The sequence below is a fragment of the Micromys minutus genome (genome assembly GCF_963924665.1).
Source record: "Micromys minutus genome assembly, chromosome: 6".
Classification (NCBI taxonomy): Eukaryota; Metazoa; Chordata; class Mammalia; order Rodentia; family Muridae; genus Micromys; species Micromys minutus.
Window position 1 is genome coordinate 24411229 of NC_137975.1, and position 15009 is coordinate 24426237.

A 15009-nucleotide genomic window follows, 5' to 3' on the forward strand; every position below is an offset into this window, starting at 1 on the left:
TCAGAGACCTGTTTAACTCTTCTTCCGATCTCTTCTCTACCTTCTGTTCACAGGAACCAAAAATAAGGATTAATCTGGGCAGCTTCTCCCTCCCCAAAGCCCCACCTTCCACAGGCCTTAGCAGCTCATCTCATGTGAACCAAGTTATGGATGTCCATACTGTAAGATGACATCATATGCTGTAAGATGATGTCATGATCTAGAGTGTTCCCTACTGGGAGCACTGCTCTATAATAGGGTCTGCTTGTGGGAGTGTGTCTGCACAGGTGTATGATGGGTAGGGAGATTGTGCCCACAAATGCCCATGGACGTTTTCACACCCTTCTCAATGCCTACTGTGTTCAGGGAAACCAGGAGCATGTTCTTTTATTCTCCTTGTGAGGTGAGCTGAGTCACTGGCTGACTCTTGGCTCAGGAATCATTCCAGACCTTGTTGGGAGGAGTGGTCCCTCCTACACTGACCTATGGGAAGGAGGAGATAGGCAAGGGCAGGAGCCAGCCTGGCTTTCCCTCTAGTGTTAGCCCAGCTATCTACAGAGACTGATGCTTAGCATATCCTAGTCAAGATTGGGGACAGAGATCCTGACTAGTACACCTATCCTCCTCCAAACAGGAGTATTCAAAGAGGGGATTAAATATGGGAGACAGATACCCTAAAAGCACACAGCACTGGCTGCTGAAGCCACTCATATTGACTGTCATGTCCTTCCTAGATTTGCTGGCCCGAGGGAGCAAGTTTTCCCTTGGAAGCAATCTGCAGTATAGACAAACAAGGACACAGTGCTTCCAACTGAATAGTCATGGTGTGCCAGTAACTCACCTACTGGTTTCCAGTAACATCAGCCCTGTGTGGGTAGGGACCACATCTGACCTCACTCATTCACATGGTATTCATGGCTCAAGCTTTGGCCCAGACTAGATGCTCAAAGAGCATTTGATAAGTACTCAGAATCACCCCAGAGTGACCCACACTGCCCGCTGCTCCCACCTTACAAGATGAACCACTAGCAGGGCTAGGCATCACTTTGGGGTGGCTACTTAAGATCCGGGTGCAGGGGTGGCAATACTATTTTCTTGCTGAGTCTGGGAGGGGGGCAGAGGGGGGTAGACGATTTGCCAGGCTTTGTGAAAAGTGACCTCTCCCCTTCCTGGAAAAAGCTGCCTCTTTGAAACCTCACACTGCTGAGCCTGCTGTCTGGGCACCTGCCAATTCTCTGGTTCTCCGGCCCCCAATCTGTTCCTGCCAGGAGAGCTGTGATTGGTGGTGGTTGGGACAGCTATCAGTGCCCACAAAACAACAGCCTTAGGGAGGCTGACGGACTCCAATACAGAGGACAGCACTAAGCATGACAGAACTCTGGGATGAGGCAGCCAGCCTAAGGATTCAACTCTCTCCCAGACCCTTAAGACCAAAGCAGCTCTCTCCAGGCAATCTGTGGCAGGGGAATATCCACAAAGATAGCTGAGAAGCCCTTCCTCTTAAAGTCTGCTGTTGGTGCAATGGGTGTACCAGCTGGATGGTGCTGTCAAAATGATGCCCAAGACACTGATCACTTTGCCCAGGTCCAAAGTGTTTTCTGGAAAGGACGATCCTGTACTCCAGCTTCTTCTCCCTAACCCTCCCTTCAGGGATGGTGACCCATACTGTAACAATGCATAACTGTGTCTCAGAAGTACTAGAGCCAGGGAAGGGGACCCTGAGCACACCCCCATCCCCAGCCTTCCTGTTTACCCTGTCTCCTTTCACCGTGAGAGCTGTCCCCCAGGCCTCCAGACAGCAGTGCTAGCTATGGGTTGGTCCAAAGGACCGTGACGCACTCTCAGGTTCAGACGTTATCGGCTCATCTCTGGGCTACAATTTCTTACCTGCAAAGAGTGTGTGCCTGTGGGCTTGACATCCACCCCAATGCTTATCAAGTGAGACAAGCCTTGTTAATACCTCTTCGGCTTAAACATATGGCAAATGATGTTCTTGGAAAGTTCCTGGAATGCACAGCCCCGGTCCCACCCAGGCCCCTAGCTAGTACCTCGGGTTGGAGGCCATGCCAATGGCAGGTGCTCCATCTGCAGTGGTCAACCTTGCCCTCCCACAACTGCCTCGGGCTGCAGACACAGCTACAGGGTGACACTCTGGCTCAAGATCTCCCATCTCTTTGTGTCGCTGAGGCAAGGTACCTTTGGTTTCAAAAGTGGGTTAGGTGGGGGAATGAAGGCAGCACCTTCAGGCTGAGAACTGCGAGTGTCTCCATTAGGGCGGAGAGGGGTAAGGGCGTGTGTGCAGTGGCTGCTTCTGGTCCCGAGGGGACACTTGCATAGGCTGCCCTGGTCCCGAGACACACATCACTGGAGGCATCAAGACTTGCAGAATAGGGCTAGGGATCTGGGAACTGCAGGGTTAGATCCACGCTGTATAAGGCATACAAAGAGCTCTGTGTCCTTCCAAGCAGGGGCCACACAGCACTGTTAGCATGGTGCACCTCACGGACCCCCGATATGTATGCTTACCCTAATGAAAGGACAGATAGGCTCAGTCTGGGGGCAGCAGATCCCCATTCATATACCACATCAAACACAAGTCAATGTCAGACACAATTGAGCAAGGAGAGGATGGGAGGGGGGGCAGCACTGTCACCCCCAGATACACCAGCCACGCTCCTGAATCACAGGACTCCAGCTCTTGGGAGGGTAGCAGCATAGTCCCTGACCGGGTGAGCAGGTGTGGTCCTCTCTCCCCCACCCTGGGGCTCATTGCCAGAGACAAGAGGTCCAAACCCAGCTCTTTCTCTTCTCCGGAGGTTTGCTCCGCTACCCAGGGACCACACCCCGACTTGCTTCTGCTTGGGGTCCGGTTGCCACAGTCCTCATCAGTCTCTATACCTTTCTCATCTTCTGGGCAGCTCACGCGCAGACTCTCTGGTGGCAGGGGCAGAGTAAGAACCAGGAGCAAGAGGTAAACCCCCTCCCTACCGAAGCAGGGCGTGGAAAGGAGCCCTGCTCACCCTCTTCCTGCCAAAAAACACTGTCATTTTCCAGGAAAGAGCCAAGCCCAGCTCAGCACAGACGTGGCCGAAGCAGATGGGTGTGGAGCGGGGGTGGGGGAGGCATATGGCGAAAGGCATCCTTCGGAAACACACTGGCCTGGTGGCAGTTTGAATACTACAGCTTTCCTGCATGCTGTGTTATGGATCAATCTTTTTTTTTTTCCCATCTTTTCATTTCCTTGGGGAGAGCCACTTATTCTTTTTCCAGGGACTTTCTTTCTTTCTTTCTTTTTTTTCCCCAAAAGCAAAAGAAAATGGAGACAATGACTTGGAAGGAGAAGATGCAAAAGCAAAAAAAAAAAAAAAAAAAAAAAAAAAAAAAAAAAAAAAAAAGAGAGAGAGAGAATAAATAAAAATATTGTAAGCAATAGAAACATGAGCCGCCGAGATCAAGGGTAGCCATTGTGGTGGGACACCCGGGGTGGCCGTGAGACGGGGCAAGGGACTAGGGCTCCCTCCAGTGAGCGTAGTTCTAGCTTACCCATCTAATGGCACCCAAGGGTGATGGGGCATCACTAGGAGGGGCTGTGAATAGCTGGGTGGTCACTGGTCCTCACAGCTTGGCAGACCCCATGTTGTACCCTTGTCCCTGAAGGTGGTTGTGGCTTTGTGGTAGGTAGCAGTTGCTTCATCTCCCCTCTCCCCTCCTACTTGCAAAGTAGAGCTATGCCCGGGATGCTCCGTCAGGCCAGGGAATAGATAGCATTAACTGGAGATGTGGCCTCTGAGCTCTCGTTGCCTTCGGTTTCCTCCTTGTCCTTCCTGACAGTGTACTGGCCGATAAAGGAGCCGTCCTCATTGAACTGGCCCTCGCCACCTTCTCCGTAGTCTACTAGGCTGTCATCACTCTCCTGCTGCTTGATGGTGCCGTCCAGAGACGTCTGGCTGCCCTGCAGGGGCTTGTTGTCCTCGTCACTGGCCAGAGAGAGAGACAGAGTCAGGCCCAGACTGGCCAGCACAGCCCAAACCAGGTGGGGTGGGATAGGGCGTCTGGCTTCCTACCGAGCACACAGTGCAGGAGGGTGGGGCTTGGAGAGCATCCAGTGTTTGCCCTCTCTTGTTCAGCAGGCTCTACAGAAGGGGATAAGGCACAGAGAGGATAAGCATCTTTCCCAGGGTAAATGCCATGCTGGGGACGGTAAGGGACTGCACTCTGAACTCCTTGTCTGAAGTTCTTTCCCTGAGACAGGCCAACTGTCTGTAGCAGGAGCAAGCAGTTGGCCATCTTCGGAGAAGCAGAGCCACAGCTTGTGAGACACGTGGCAAGAATCCAGGGGTTCTGGTTCCAGTGAGTGTCACCCTCTGCTTTGTGATCTGACTATAACTGTCCATCTCGGAGGAGTGGAAGATGGAGCTCCTGTGGCCTGTGATAGGGTACAAGTCCCTGCTCTTGACAAGAAGTAAGCACACTTAGGAAACTAACTCTGCCTCTCCACTCCCATCTCAGTATTACTTATCCAGACAGAGCAATGCTAATACTCTGGGCCCAGCAAGTAAAAGAGGTGGGGGTGGGAGGGAGGAACATGCAGAGAAGCATGGGAGGCCTGATAATTTGAGAAGACACCAGCAAGGCTCAGAGGGTCCTATTAGCCCATTCTAGGCCCTGCCCTTAAGGGCCTCCTGGGTTGCAAGAGTTCCGGACCTTGGAGATATACAGTGGCATTGGCCTGCAAAAACAGATGCTCAACCATACATCAACTATATTCTCTAGCATATGAGGGGCTGCTCCACCAGGCCGCAGCTACTTCCTTCTGGTTGGAAAATTGCTTGACAGAGAGACCTGGTTATATTTCATAGGCATCACAGACTCCCAGGTAGGAAGCAGCTGCGGGCCAGCAGTGGAGGGCTAGAGGCCTGCAGAAGGAACCACAGTGGTTTTAGGTAGTCTGAACCCTCTACAGTCCTAGCCAGCAGTCCTTCCTGGCTAAACTGCCATTTTAACAGTCAGTGTGTTCTAACAGCAGTCTTGGGCTACCAGGAAGGGGCCTTAGATGCTGGAGCTGAGCACAAACAGATGGGAGACAGACTGCCAGGCATTTGGCTAGTTCAGGCGCTCTTTCATTCAAATCTCCTTAGGCAAGACCCATTCTTCTAGACCAAAGTCCCTTTCCTCTCAAGAGCCCCATGTGCTGAGTTCTCTTACTCTGTAGAGTTGTCCCTGCCTATGGGTGCCTCTAGCTGAAGTCCTGGGATCCTGTCTATGAATCCCCTTAGACTACCTAATGTGTTGTTCATGCCCTGCAGTGGCATGTGGGTGAACATGGACCCCTTGCTAGACCCAAAGCATTAGCATTGCTCTGCCCCGGCAAGCAATTGCAGAGACGGCGGTGGAGGAGTCTGCCTCTTTGGGATGCTCACATCTTGTCAAGAGCAGAGACCTGTCCTGCAGTCACAGGCCACTGGTGCGCCATCTCCTCTTGATGGATGGTTACAGCCAGGTTACAAAGCTGCTGGCCCATACCTGCTATACGCTCAGTGATGGTGACCTACTATCATGGTCTATCTCGGTGCTCGGTGGCAGGGCCACAGGAAGGACAGCGGCGGAATGAAGCAAGTGAATCTGAGCTGAGTTTGGGAAGGAAGTGAAACTCTCTGCACAGTCCGATTTGTACTGTCAGGCCCCTCTCCTTCCGTGCCACATTGTAGGGCATGAGCAATGCTGGGGGTTCTAAGAGGACTCCTGTACTGGGTCCAGAAACTTCTGCTAAATGCACGTGTGGCTAGAGAGAGCTCAGACTACTCAGAGGCTTAGCATGTGGAAAAGGACCTTGGTCTAGGTGGCGGTTCTCAACCTTCCTAATGCTGTGACCCTTTAATATAGTTCCTCATGTTGGGGTGAACCCCAACCATGAAATTATTTCATTGCTGCTCCATAACTGTACTTTTGCTACTGTTAGGAACTGTAACATAAATACCAGTGTTTTCCTGTGATCTTAGGCAACCCCTGTGAAAGAGATGTTTACTCCCCTTACCCCACAAAAGGTAGCAGGCTGAGAACTGCTTGTCTAGAGGAATGGGACTTTCCTCAGGAAGCTGAATAAAAGAGTACCTGGTTTAGCCAACTGGCTGTCTGACCCACCAGAGACTAGCAAGGTCCAGAAGGACAGACATGGGCAGAGGCACAGAAAGATAACCAGCAACAAAGCCAAGAACAGAGTAGGAAACCCCACTCCTTGCCCCAGGCACATTTCCTTAGAAATGGAGTTCTTCTGACTTCTTAATTCGAGCCTTTTCCTAGTAGGAATCCTGGACTCATTTAATGCAGGCTCTAGGAGCAGAGTCCACAGAGCCAAAGCCAGCCTGGGGGTAAGAGAGGTATAGACAGCAGCAGTCTGTCCAGTCCTTACCTTTACTCCACTGGGCTGGACCAAGGGTATGGAGAAAAAAGCCCACAGCCTTTTAACTGAGGGCCAGAGGAAGCAAGCTCTCAGCCCACTGGAAGGCTGGACCCTGCCAGGTGATCCCAGGACAGCCAGAGGGGAGCCTCTCACAGGGATGTCAGGCTGTATGGACAGCTGTAGCCATAAGCTTCCAGATGGCTTCTGGGCAGGCAGAAGCTCTCTACCCATTGGCCTGGTGGTGTGTACCAGGCTCCTGAGGAGCAGGTGGTAGAGGTTCAGGAGGAAGAGAAGTCAGAGGATGATGGGGTGACCTGTTCCCAGAGTTAGCAGTGTTGTAGTGGGGAAGACAGGTCGTGATATATTTTCTCCTCTCTCAGATGGTCTTGGATGAGAGTCTCTGACCCATTCCTGAGCTCAAAATACACTGGCCATCCTGTCAATCAGTGGCGACTTGGAAAACTCCTGACTGAAAGTTCGCATCAGACTGGAGAGGGGGCATGGGCACAGGAAAGAAGCACCAGCTGGCAGCCTGGCTCCAGCTCCTTCAGCTCTGCCACTAGCAGCTCACAGGGTGGTGAGCCTTCGTGGGTCATTCATTATCTTGGGGGTTAGGAGTGGAATGCTGGCTGGGAGGAGGCCTGTGGTCAAGCTCACGTCACAGAAAAGGGGCCCGGGGCTCATTTTGACAACAAAAAGTGGAAAGACTCAAATAGAAAGTCCTGTTCAGTCGAGGGTTCAAGGGCTACTCTGCCTCTCTGGGAGCATACACTCAGCCAAATGGCTGCCACAGAGGGAAAAGTAAGAGTGTAGTGAACAGGGTGTAGCGGCTCTGTGGCTGCCATGAGGAAGCTGCTCCAGGGAAGCAAGGCCCATAACCAGGGAGAGGAAGGAGGTCACTCACCTGTAGTCAAATGAGCCATCTTCTTCTTTGGGGTCTTCAGGGCCCAAGGGGACATCCTTCTTTTCTCGCACTGGTTGGTAAGAGAAAGGAAGGCAGGCAGGATGATTAAAAGGAATGCCTCTGTTTGCTACAGTGTTTCTAAACACACATCCCAAAGACAGTCTTGGGGGCTGGAGATGGCTCAGTGGTTAAGATCGCTTGCTGTGCTGAAGTCTGTAGCACCCATGTGAAAAAGCTGGGCATTGCTGTGTGTGCCTAAAACTCTGGAGCTGGTGTGTGTGTGTGGCGGGGGGGTGGGGTGGCTAGCCTAGCTCCAGGTTCAGAGAGAGACCCTGTCTCAAAGTAATAAGGTGGAGAAATAGCAAAGATCAGCCAGTCTCTTCTTTTGGCCTTTGTGTATAAGTGCACACACCCACACACATACACTACAGATCCCCCAGACACCATCTTGGGCTCAGTGACAGTCAGTGACAAGCTTCTTTTTAACAAAGCATTATTAATGCCCCCAGGCTCAATCAGTTGCTAAGCTGATTCTGCCTCCTTCACACCTCACAGGGTCTTTACACCCCAGCTGACAGACCTCTCAGCTCCCTGCCATTGCTCCTTCAAGCTGTCCCAATATACATGAGAGAATCGTCCTCTCCTCTGCCAAAGGCAGATACTCCCTTGTTCTGCCTTTTATCACATTTGCCCTGCATTATAATTATCATTATATATTTTCCTCATCAGTGACAGAAGATAGCTTTCTCCTTCAGGATGGGGGGAGTGTGTTTCTCCAAAGCTCTGAGCAGAGTACTTGGGAAGGAGGCTGCTTCCTAGGCCTCTGGGATAGAGGTGCTCGTCTGTGAGCCTCTCTTGTTAGCATCCTTCCTAGTCCCGTAGGGCCTCTGGGAGGAAGATATAACCAAGGCCTATCCTGCTCTCCTGTGATTGGTCCTTCTGAGCTAGCGGTAGTATTGAAGACCAACACTTCCCCCCGGATCCTCGGCATCCAGCACAGAGACTTCTAGGCAGGACTTTTTGGTGCAGGAATGGGATGATTAACTCATTTGAGAGGTGAGAACAAGTGACCTGAAGCCTGGTGTCTGGGTTGCCAGTCTGTCTTCTGACTATATGAGCTAGAGGGGAGGGGGTGGGCTTGGGAGAACTTTCTAGGCTGGGGCACTTTCTGGGGGGGGGGTAAAGGCAGGCTCTAAGTTATCTGCTGGGCTCCTCAGGGGTTCAGGTCCCCCTGACTCACTAAGTACCCCCATGTCTGGATCTCTATTCCACTGTGGTTTTCTCTCTTGCAGAAGAAAATAGTCTAAATATAGTTAAACAAAGTGAAAGAGTTCACTGCTCACCAACGGAATTAAATTCACACACACCCTCACTGGGTACAGGCATAGCGTTAGGACCCAAGGGTCTGTGGGTACTGGTCGGGGAAAAGAATAAAATCGGAGAGATGGCTCAGTGGTTAAGAGTACTGACAGCTCTTCTAGAGGTCCTGAGTTCAAATCCCAGCAACCACATGGTGGCTCACAGCCATCTGTAATGGATTCAATGCCCTCTTCTGGTGTGTCTGAAGACAGTGACAGTGTACTCATACATAAAATAAATAAATCTTTCCCCCTCCTACTCCTTTTATGTTGAGTGTACCTATCCCTACTTCAGGAGGAAGAGCATCTCAGGAATGTATTTGGTGCTGGAGCTCTGGGGCAGGAACGGTTTCATTTCTTTAGCTCAACAGCATGGCTACTCTCAGGTTTTCCCGTCTCCAGTCATTTCACCCACACTGTCACAGCCAGGTGGCTCTCTTTGCTCATTTGAGAAAAAAAAAATCACTATTTTTCTGACATGGCAATGGGAAAGGTCCTTGTTCTTGACACTGAAGGCTCTTGATGCACAGGGGAGACATGTTTCTGTGGGACTTTAAGGATGGATCAGGGTGCTACTAGAAACTTACTCAAGCTGCTGAGTCTGTGGCCATGGGCACCAAGAGAAGCGTCAGCTGGGTGTGGCTACCATGTGGATTCTCTCCTTGTTTTGCTGCTATTGTCTAGCCTCCCAACATGGCCACCTCACTTCCCTACCTCCCTGACACAGGGTCTTCATGACTTTCAGGCTGAAGAAAGCCCCTCTGCTGAGAAGACAAGAGCTAAGTCAAGGGAAGGCCAGCCATGTAGGGGCTGAGTTCCTTCCAGGACTCCAGGACTCTGGAGCTGTCTAGACTGTCCCGTCCATCCTTCTAGAGCAAATATAATGAACACAATTGCTCTCTGGCAGCTTCCAAGAAAGACCAACTATGCCACAGGCCTGAAGTTCTAAACCTAAAAGAGCAGAGATCAGAACCTGGGTCTGGTGGGGAGCCTGGTGATTCCCTGGAGGGTCTGACCACCTGTCACACATCTCACCTGGGTACTTGCCACCACGGCTCCTCTTGATGAAGCAGACGATCAGCAGGATCAGCACCAGAAGGGCTATGGCACACATGAGTCCGATGAACCAGCCCTGGGTGGCGATGTCTGCCTGGTTATTGGTGTAAGCTGGCAGGGAGGGTGGGAAGCAAACCGTGAGCTACTGCTTGGGACGTGGGTGAGCAGAGGTAGGGAGGGTGCACAGCTGCTGTGTGGCTTTTGCCCTAGAACCTAGTGCTACCACCCTCTGGTGCTATGCTTGGAGGACGAACGAAAATTGTAAAGAAGCCGAGGGCCAAAAGATCAGAAAAGAGGCAAAGAAAGGGGGTGCGAGGAGCAGAGAAGCAGAAGGGTGAGCAGCCCTGGAAGATGGAGACGTTTTACTAGAGAGGAGGTGCGGCACTCTTAGAGACTGCACGCACTGGCCACAGCCTGGGGGGGACTGAGAAATGCCACATGGTAGCATGTTCTGGCGAACGAGCCTGCATGGTACCTGCCAGGGGGCCAAGTGCAGCCACACTGCCTAGTTGTGCTGGAGGACACCTTATAGTCACAGCCTCTCTGTCCACCAGGCTTTGGCAGTGGATCCTGGACCAGATGGAGGTTCAGGTGGCCCTGTGCCTTTTCAAATGTCCCCAGTTGGACAGTGTGCTTTCTCACCCCAGTTCAAGCCCAGGTGCCCAGGTCAGGCAAGGCAGTGATGCTCTGGCCCTGTGCTTTCGGGTCACCTCACAGGGATGTTATTGGTGGGCTGTGACAAGCCAACTTGCCTTCTCTTCTGTCCGTGCCTGGGAGTCATCTCAGCGATCCCTTTTGTGGTCTGAAGGGTATACACATGGGTCTAACACAGGAGCCCAAGAGTCCTTTGATGGTGTCCAGGGGCTGGGATTTGGGTTAATGGGAGAGTGTGCTATGTACCCACTCACCCTTCATTCCGTGGACTAGAGGGCAAAGGGGATACCTCCTGAAACACAGCTTTTCATGGGAACTGAGATTCAAGAGAAGGAGCCACAGAATGGGGCATATCCGGGGACGTCTAGAGGAGCCCTGGGAGAGTTAGGTGACAGCAGCGATACAAAAGCCCATGGAGTGAGTCACAGCACCAGGCCACCTCCAGAGAAGCACACCGGACCTATGACACCCCATGTCCTCGCTCCTCAGTACCTTTTACCCTTCGCCTATCCAGGATGCAGAAATGGTTTCACAACTCTTCTCTGGGCCAAGCTGAGGACATCACAACAGGAAGGCTCTCTCAATCAACAACAGTAAGGAGTGACGAGCAAGCCCTCAGTGGTACCCCAGCTGCAAAGTAGCTGAGTCCATAAGAAATGTGGCTGTTAATATCCCGAACCATGCATGCTGTGGAGAAAAGGCCCAGCCCTGTTTCCATTCCTGTTTTAGTCCAGTTTTTCTCACAAAAGGAGCCTGGTCCCCGCGAGGTATTAAAATACTTTCTTGCTTAGTCGCTCTGAGAGGAAAACCCTGCATTCCTTATCCAATCAGTTTTTGACAGAGAGCTGTCTGTATCCCCTCTAGCTGTGTGCATCGAGCACCATACTCCGAGCCCTCAGCCGCTGACTTGCGTTCCTGCCTCTGGACCTCTGGACCAGCTGCCCTCTCCTGGAGGGAGCAGTGGTTCTCTCAGCAATGATGCCGCTGATTAGCTCTTGTGCCAGAACCAGAGGAAGACCCATCCCATCATGTCTCCGTATCATTTTTGCTGCAGGGCCCAGCAAACCTGTCATGTCTCCTTTCTTACCCTCCAGACTGTGCACCCCTTTTCTGGACCCGGAGATGGCGAACCCACACAGCCGCTGCAGCTGTCCCTTCCTTCTGTGCTCTTTCCTCCCCCCACCCCCGAGTTTTAAGTAGGATGCAACACCTTGGTTCCTCGCTCCCATAAAAGACCCATGGATTTCCGACAGGTTCCATTTCTTCCTCTTTGTTCTCTTCTTTCTGTGTCTTAAGACACAAACTGAAGGAACCTGTCAGACCTTCTGAGACAGCCCTGTGCTGCTCAGGTGGGCTTGCCGTCACTCATGGCCTCTAGGTCCTGCCAGGTCTGCTCCTTGATCACAGGATGCTGGCTCAGGTTGCTCTAATCTCAGCTACCATTGAGCCCCCCTTTCCCACACATACTCCCCACCCCCGACTCTGACCTCAGGCAAGCCTTGACTTCTGGTTGGCAGGTCTTTTAATTATCTCTTGTACCCACAGCCAACTCCATAGTTGTGAGCCCAACACTGTTCCCTGACCCCTTAGCATGCATTTCCAAGCATGTTCTATGTCTAAGAGCTGTTGTCAACCCCCCCTGCCCCCACAACTCGGACACTTGATGTGCCATGGTACCCATGGGTGGAGTGAAGTTAGTGTTACTACTCAAGAATGTTCTTCAGATAATGCCTCTTTAGTTTCCTGTCATGTGGAATTTCTCACGCCTTGTTCCTACCCTACCTAAGACTCCAGACTGCCTTCCTTCAGACTACTTTTCACAGTCTTCCTCCAGAGCCTCTGATTGCTCCAACTCACACCTTCTCTGTCCTATGCCCACACGCTCCCTATTTACTTTCACACAAGCTAACAGTTAATTGTCCTATAACCTGGTTTCCAACTGTGTTGTCCCAGTCTTGAGAACAGGGTGTCTTTGAAATACTTGGCATAACACTAATACTGTAACAAATGGCCAGTGACCAGTTACGGATAAACACATTGATTTAATCCTAACATCAGAAAGATAACCTGAGACCCCACTCTTGGTTCTCCCCATAGCAGCCGGTGGCCACGTGGACACTCCTGTCTACGTACCATGCCTAGGCAGTAGGTGAGGGAATTACTTCACTTGTGTTTGGACAGTGGCACCCACATTTTGCAGAGAGGTTGGTTTGCATCTCTGCAACGACCCGTTTGCACCCCCATCTTCCTTGTGTTTGTTCTGACACTCTGGCAGCCTGCTCCACGACATACCCTTTCGCTTCAGAAAGATCGTGATGCCTGGGGAAAGTGGTTACAGGGGCAGTTTAGAAAGTACCAGGCGAAGATGAAATGTAGCTTCAGACTTGATTTGGGGTAAAAAGAAAAAAGAAAAAAGAAATACAGATTCTTGAGAACTTCAGACACAAAATCAAGTGAGACCAACTGACTCCTCCTTCCTACAGAGTGGGTGAGTTTCTCAAGAATAGAAACTAAGCGAACGATAGAATGATCCCAGTTTAGGCTGAGAGAAAGTCATTGTCACGAGGCTCCAGAATAAATTACACTTGACCACTAGTGCCACACTCAATTGATCTGCTAAACTGGCACTGAGGATCTAATGCTGTAGCCTTCAAAGACTGCAAAGACAGCATTTATACTCCCCGACTCCAACTGGAAATGACAGGAGATGCTCTTACTCTGCCTTGGGCCTGGAAAGCACGTGTTCCAACGCCTCTTGCCCTGGCCTGAAAGCATTCTTGTTCAAGCTGTCTAAGCCATACCTGAAGCGAGAGTAGTCTTCCCAATCCCAGCCAGGGTAACTCTGTCTTGTAGCAAGCATCCACCTAATTATTCTATATACTAGACTGCCACACAATAAGTTAGCCTTCCTAATAAGCCAGGCAATGTGTTTTGAGACCAGGATGGAGTTTGCAGAAAAATAACTTTCTTGGCCTGGTTTTGTCTGTGCCTTATGTTGTCTGAGCCTGGAGTCACCTCTACTGCCTTAACCCAGGATGTACCGAAATGACATTTGCATCAATCCTACTGTAGACTCCACGACTATCGAGTGTTAAGTTTTGCTGTAGAGATAGCTGGCAACTTGGGTAAAATGCATCTGTCCAAAGTTGTCTACCATCCTTCTAATGATCGCTAACAGCCTCATTTTATTCCAACCCTAGGGGCTTTGGCTTCTGGTCCAACTTGGGGCAGATGTTAATTTTACATCTCTCTGGAAAAGTTCATTCCACAATACCCTCTGACCTATTTTTAAAGATGGGAAATTCACTTGCTGACCAGCCCCCATGCCTGGCTGGTTTGGCTACAGATGACATCATTGAAGGTCATTCTAGAATGACCAAATAATGTAACAGCGATGAACTTTCTTCAACACTATGTGGCTGCTCTCCCTCAAGTACCATGTCACCCTACTCTGTACACACTTTGTCTCACCCTGCAGTCCCTCTGACCTCCCTGAGCTCTAAGAAGCCTGCTGCTTGATTTCTGCTCCTTCCAGCCCCTTCATCCCAGTGACCAGGCCTGTTAGAATCTAGGTTTGTATATTTGTAGCCCGCTAGGTTTCTGAAGCTTTGATAAGGAGGTGATTAAGTTCCCAGTGGGATTTTTTTCTGGTGAGGGTTAGAAAGCCTGTTAGCATTCCCAGAAGTCCCGTCTTCTTCCTTCCTGAATCACTACAGCATGTCACCTTTGAACTAAAGTGATGGGCTGTGGTTGGCTACAGAACTTGTGGTCGGTGCCCAGAAATGCTCACAAAAGCTTTGCTTTGATGAACTGAGATCTGGGTGTTTGTGTGGGCTTGCCTCTGGAGTCCACCTACAGGAAATTGCTTTTGACACATATTTACAGGCACACACAGACTTCAGAGAGTGAGGATATTTCCTCTTCGCCCAATGTGAACTGTACACAGGCATTTACAGCAAATAACCTGAACTCAGAGACAAGTTACTGAGCCAGGATGTTCTAGCTCACCCAAGAAGGGGTTTGGGGAGACTTGTTAACGCTATGTGTCCATGCGTCTTAAGGTTGGGCCTCTCTGGATCAGTACAGAGATAGAAAAGTAGGTGTCGAAGATAACATTCTTCCAATGAACCAAGTGTCAAACCATCATTACTGTTCCTCTCCTCACACTGCATGCTTTATGCCTGAAACAGATAAGGCCAACCCCAAAGGCAAGGTCTGGCTCTTTTCTCTCTGACTTTCTCTCCAGGTCTTATCCACAGCACCGAGAGGGGCACATCTGAAAACACACAGTGCTGGGTTTCCCAGCATCTCTTGGGATCTTTCACCAGGTCAGAGGCCAGCTACCTGTTCTTCTTGGTCAGCAGCCCAGATGCATGGCTTCTCACATAACAAGATGGTCTGGTTACTCACTTAGACATCCTGCCTGTGGATCTGGCTCATTTTCAGCAAGGAGATTCTCACCCAAATTATGTGGCTGGAAATGTGTGGGACTGGCAGAGGCACATTAGGGAGACATATCAGGAGGGACCAGGCTAGAAGAGCTAGGAGAGTCAGGGGTGCAGATGGACAGAGACTCCCCAGATACAAGCTACCGGCATCAGCCTCATGTGGCTTGGTGAGGGAACGGTAATGAATATTCAAGTCAACATTTAGAAATT

General features: G+C 50.8%; 1 protein-coding gene across 9 annotated transcripts in view; it reads right to left on the minus strand.

The window, feature by feature from the left end:
- Window positions 1-3724: 3724 nt before the first annotated feature.
- The window catches only part of NFASC (neurofascin), a gene marked incomplete at both ends in the record, with an annotated part of 70884 nt that continues 59599 nt past the window's right edge, over window positions 3725-15009 (minus strand). For all 9 annotated transcript variants that reach the window (XM_080917857.1, XM_080917852.1, XM_080917858.1 and 6 more), the window contains 3 exons: window positions 3725-3956; window positions 7284-7353; window positions 9677-9808. In XM_080917857.1, coding sequence (XP_080773983.1) covers window positions 3725-3956; window positions 7284-7353; window positions 9677-9808 — 434 coding nt within the window. The remainder of the gene's footprint in view (window positions 3957-7283; window positions 7354-9676; window positions 9809-15009) is intronic.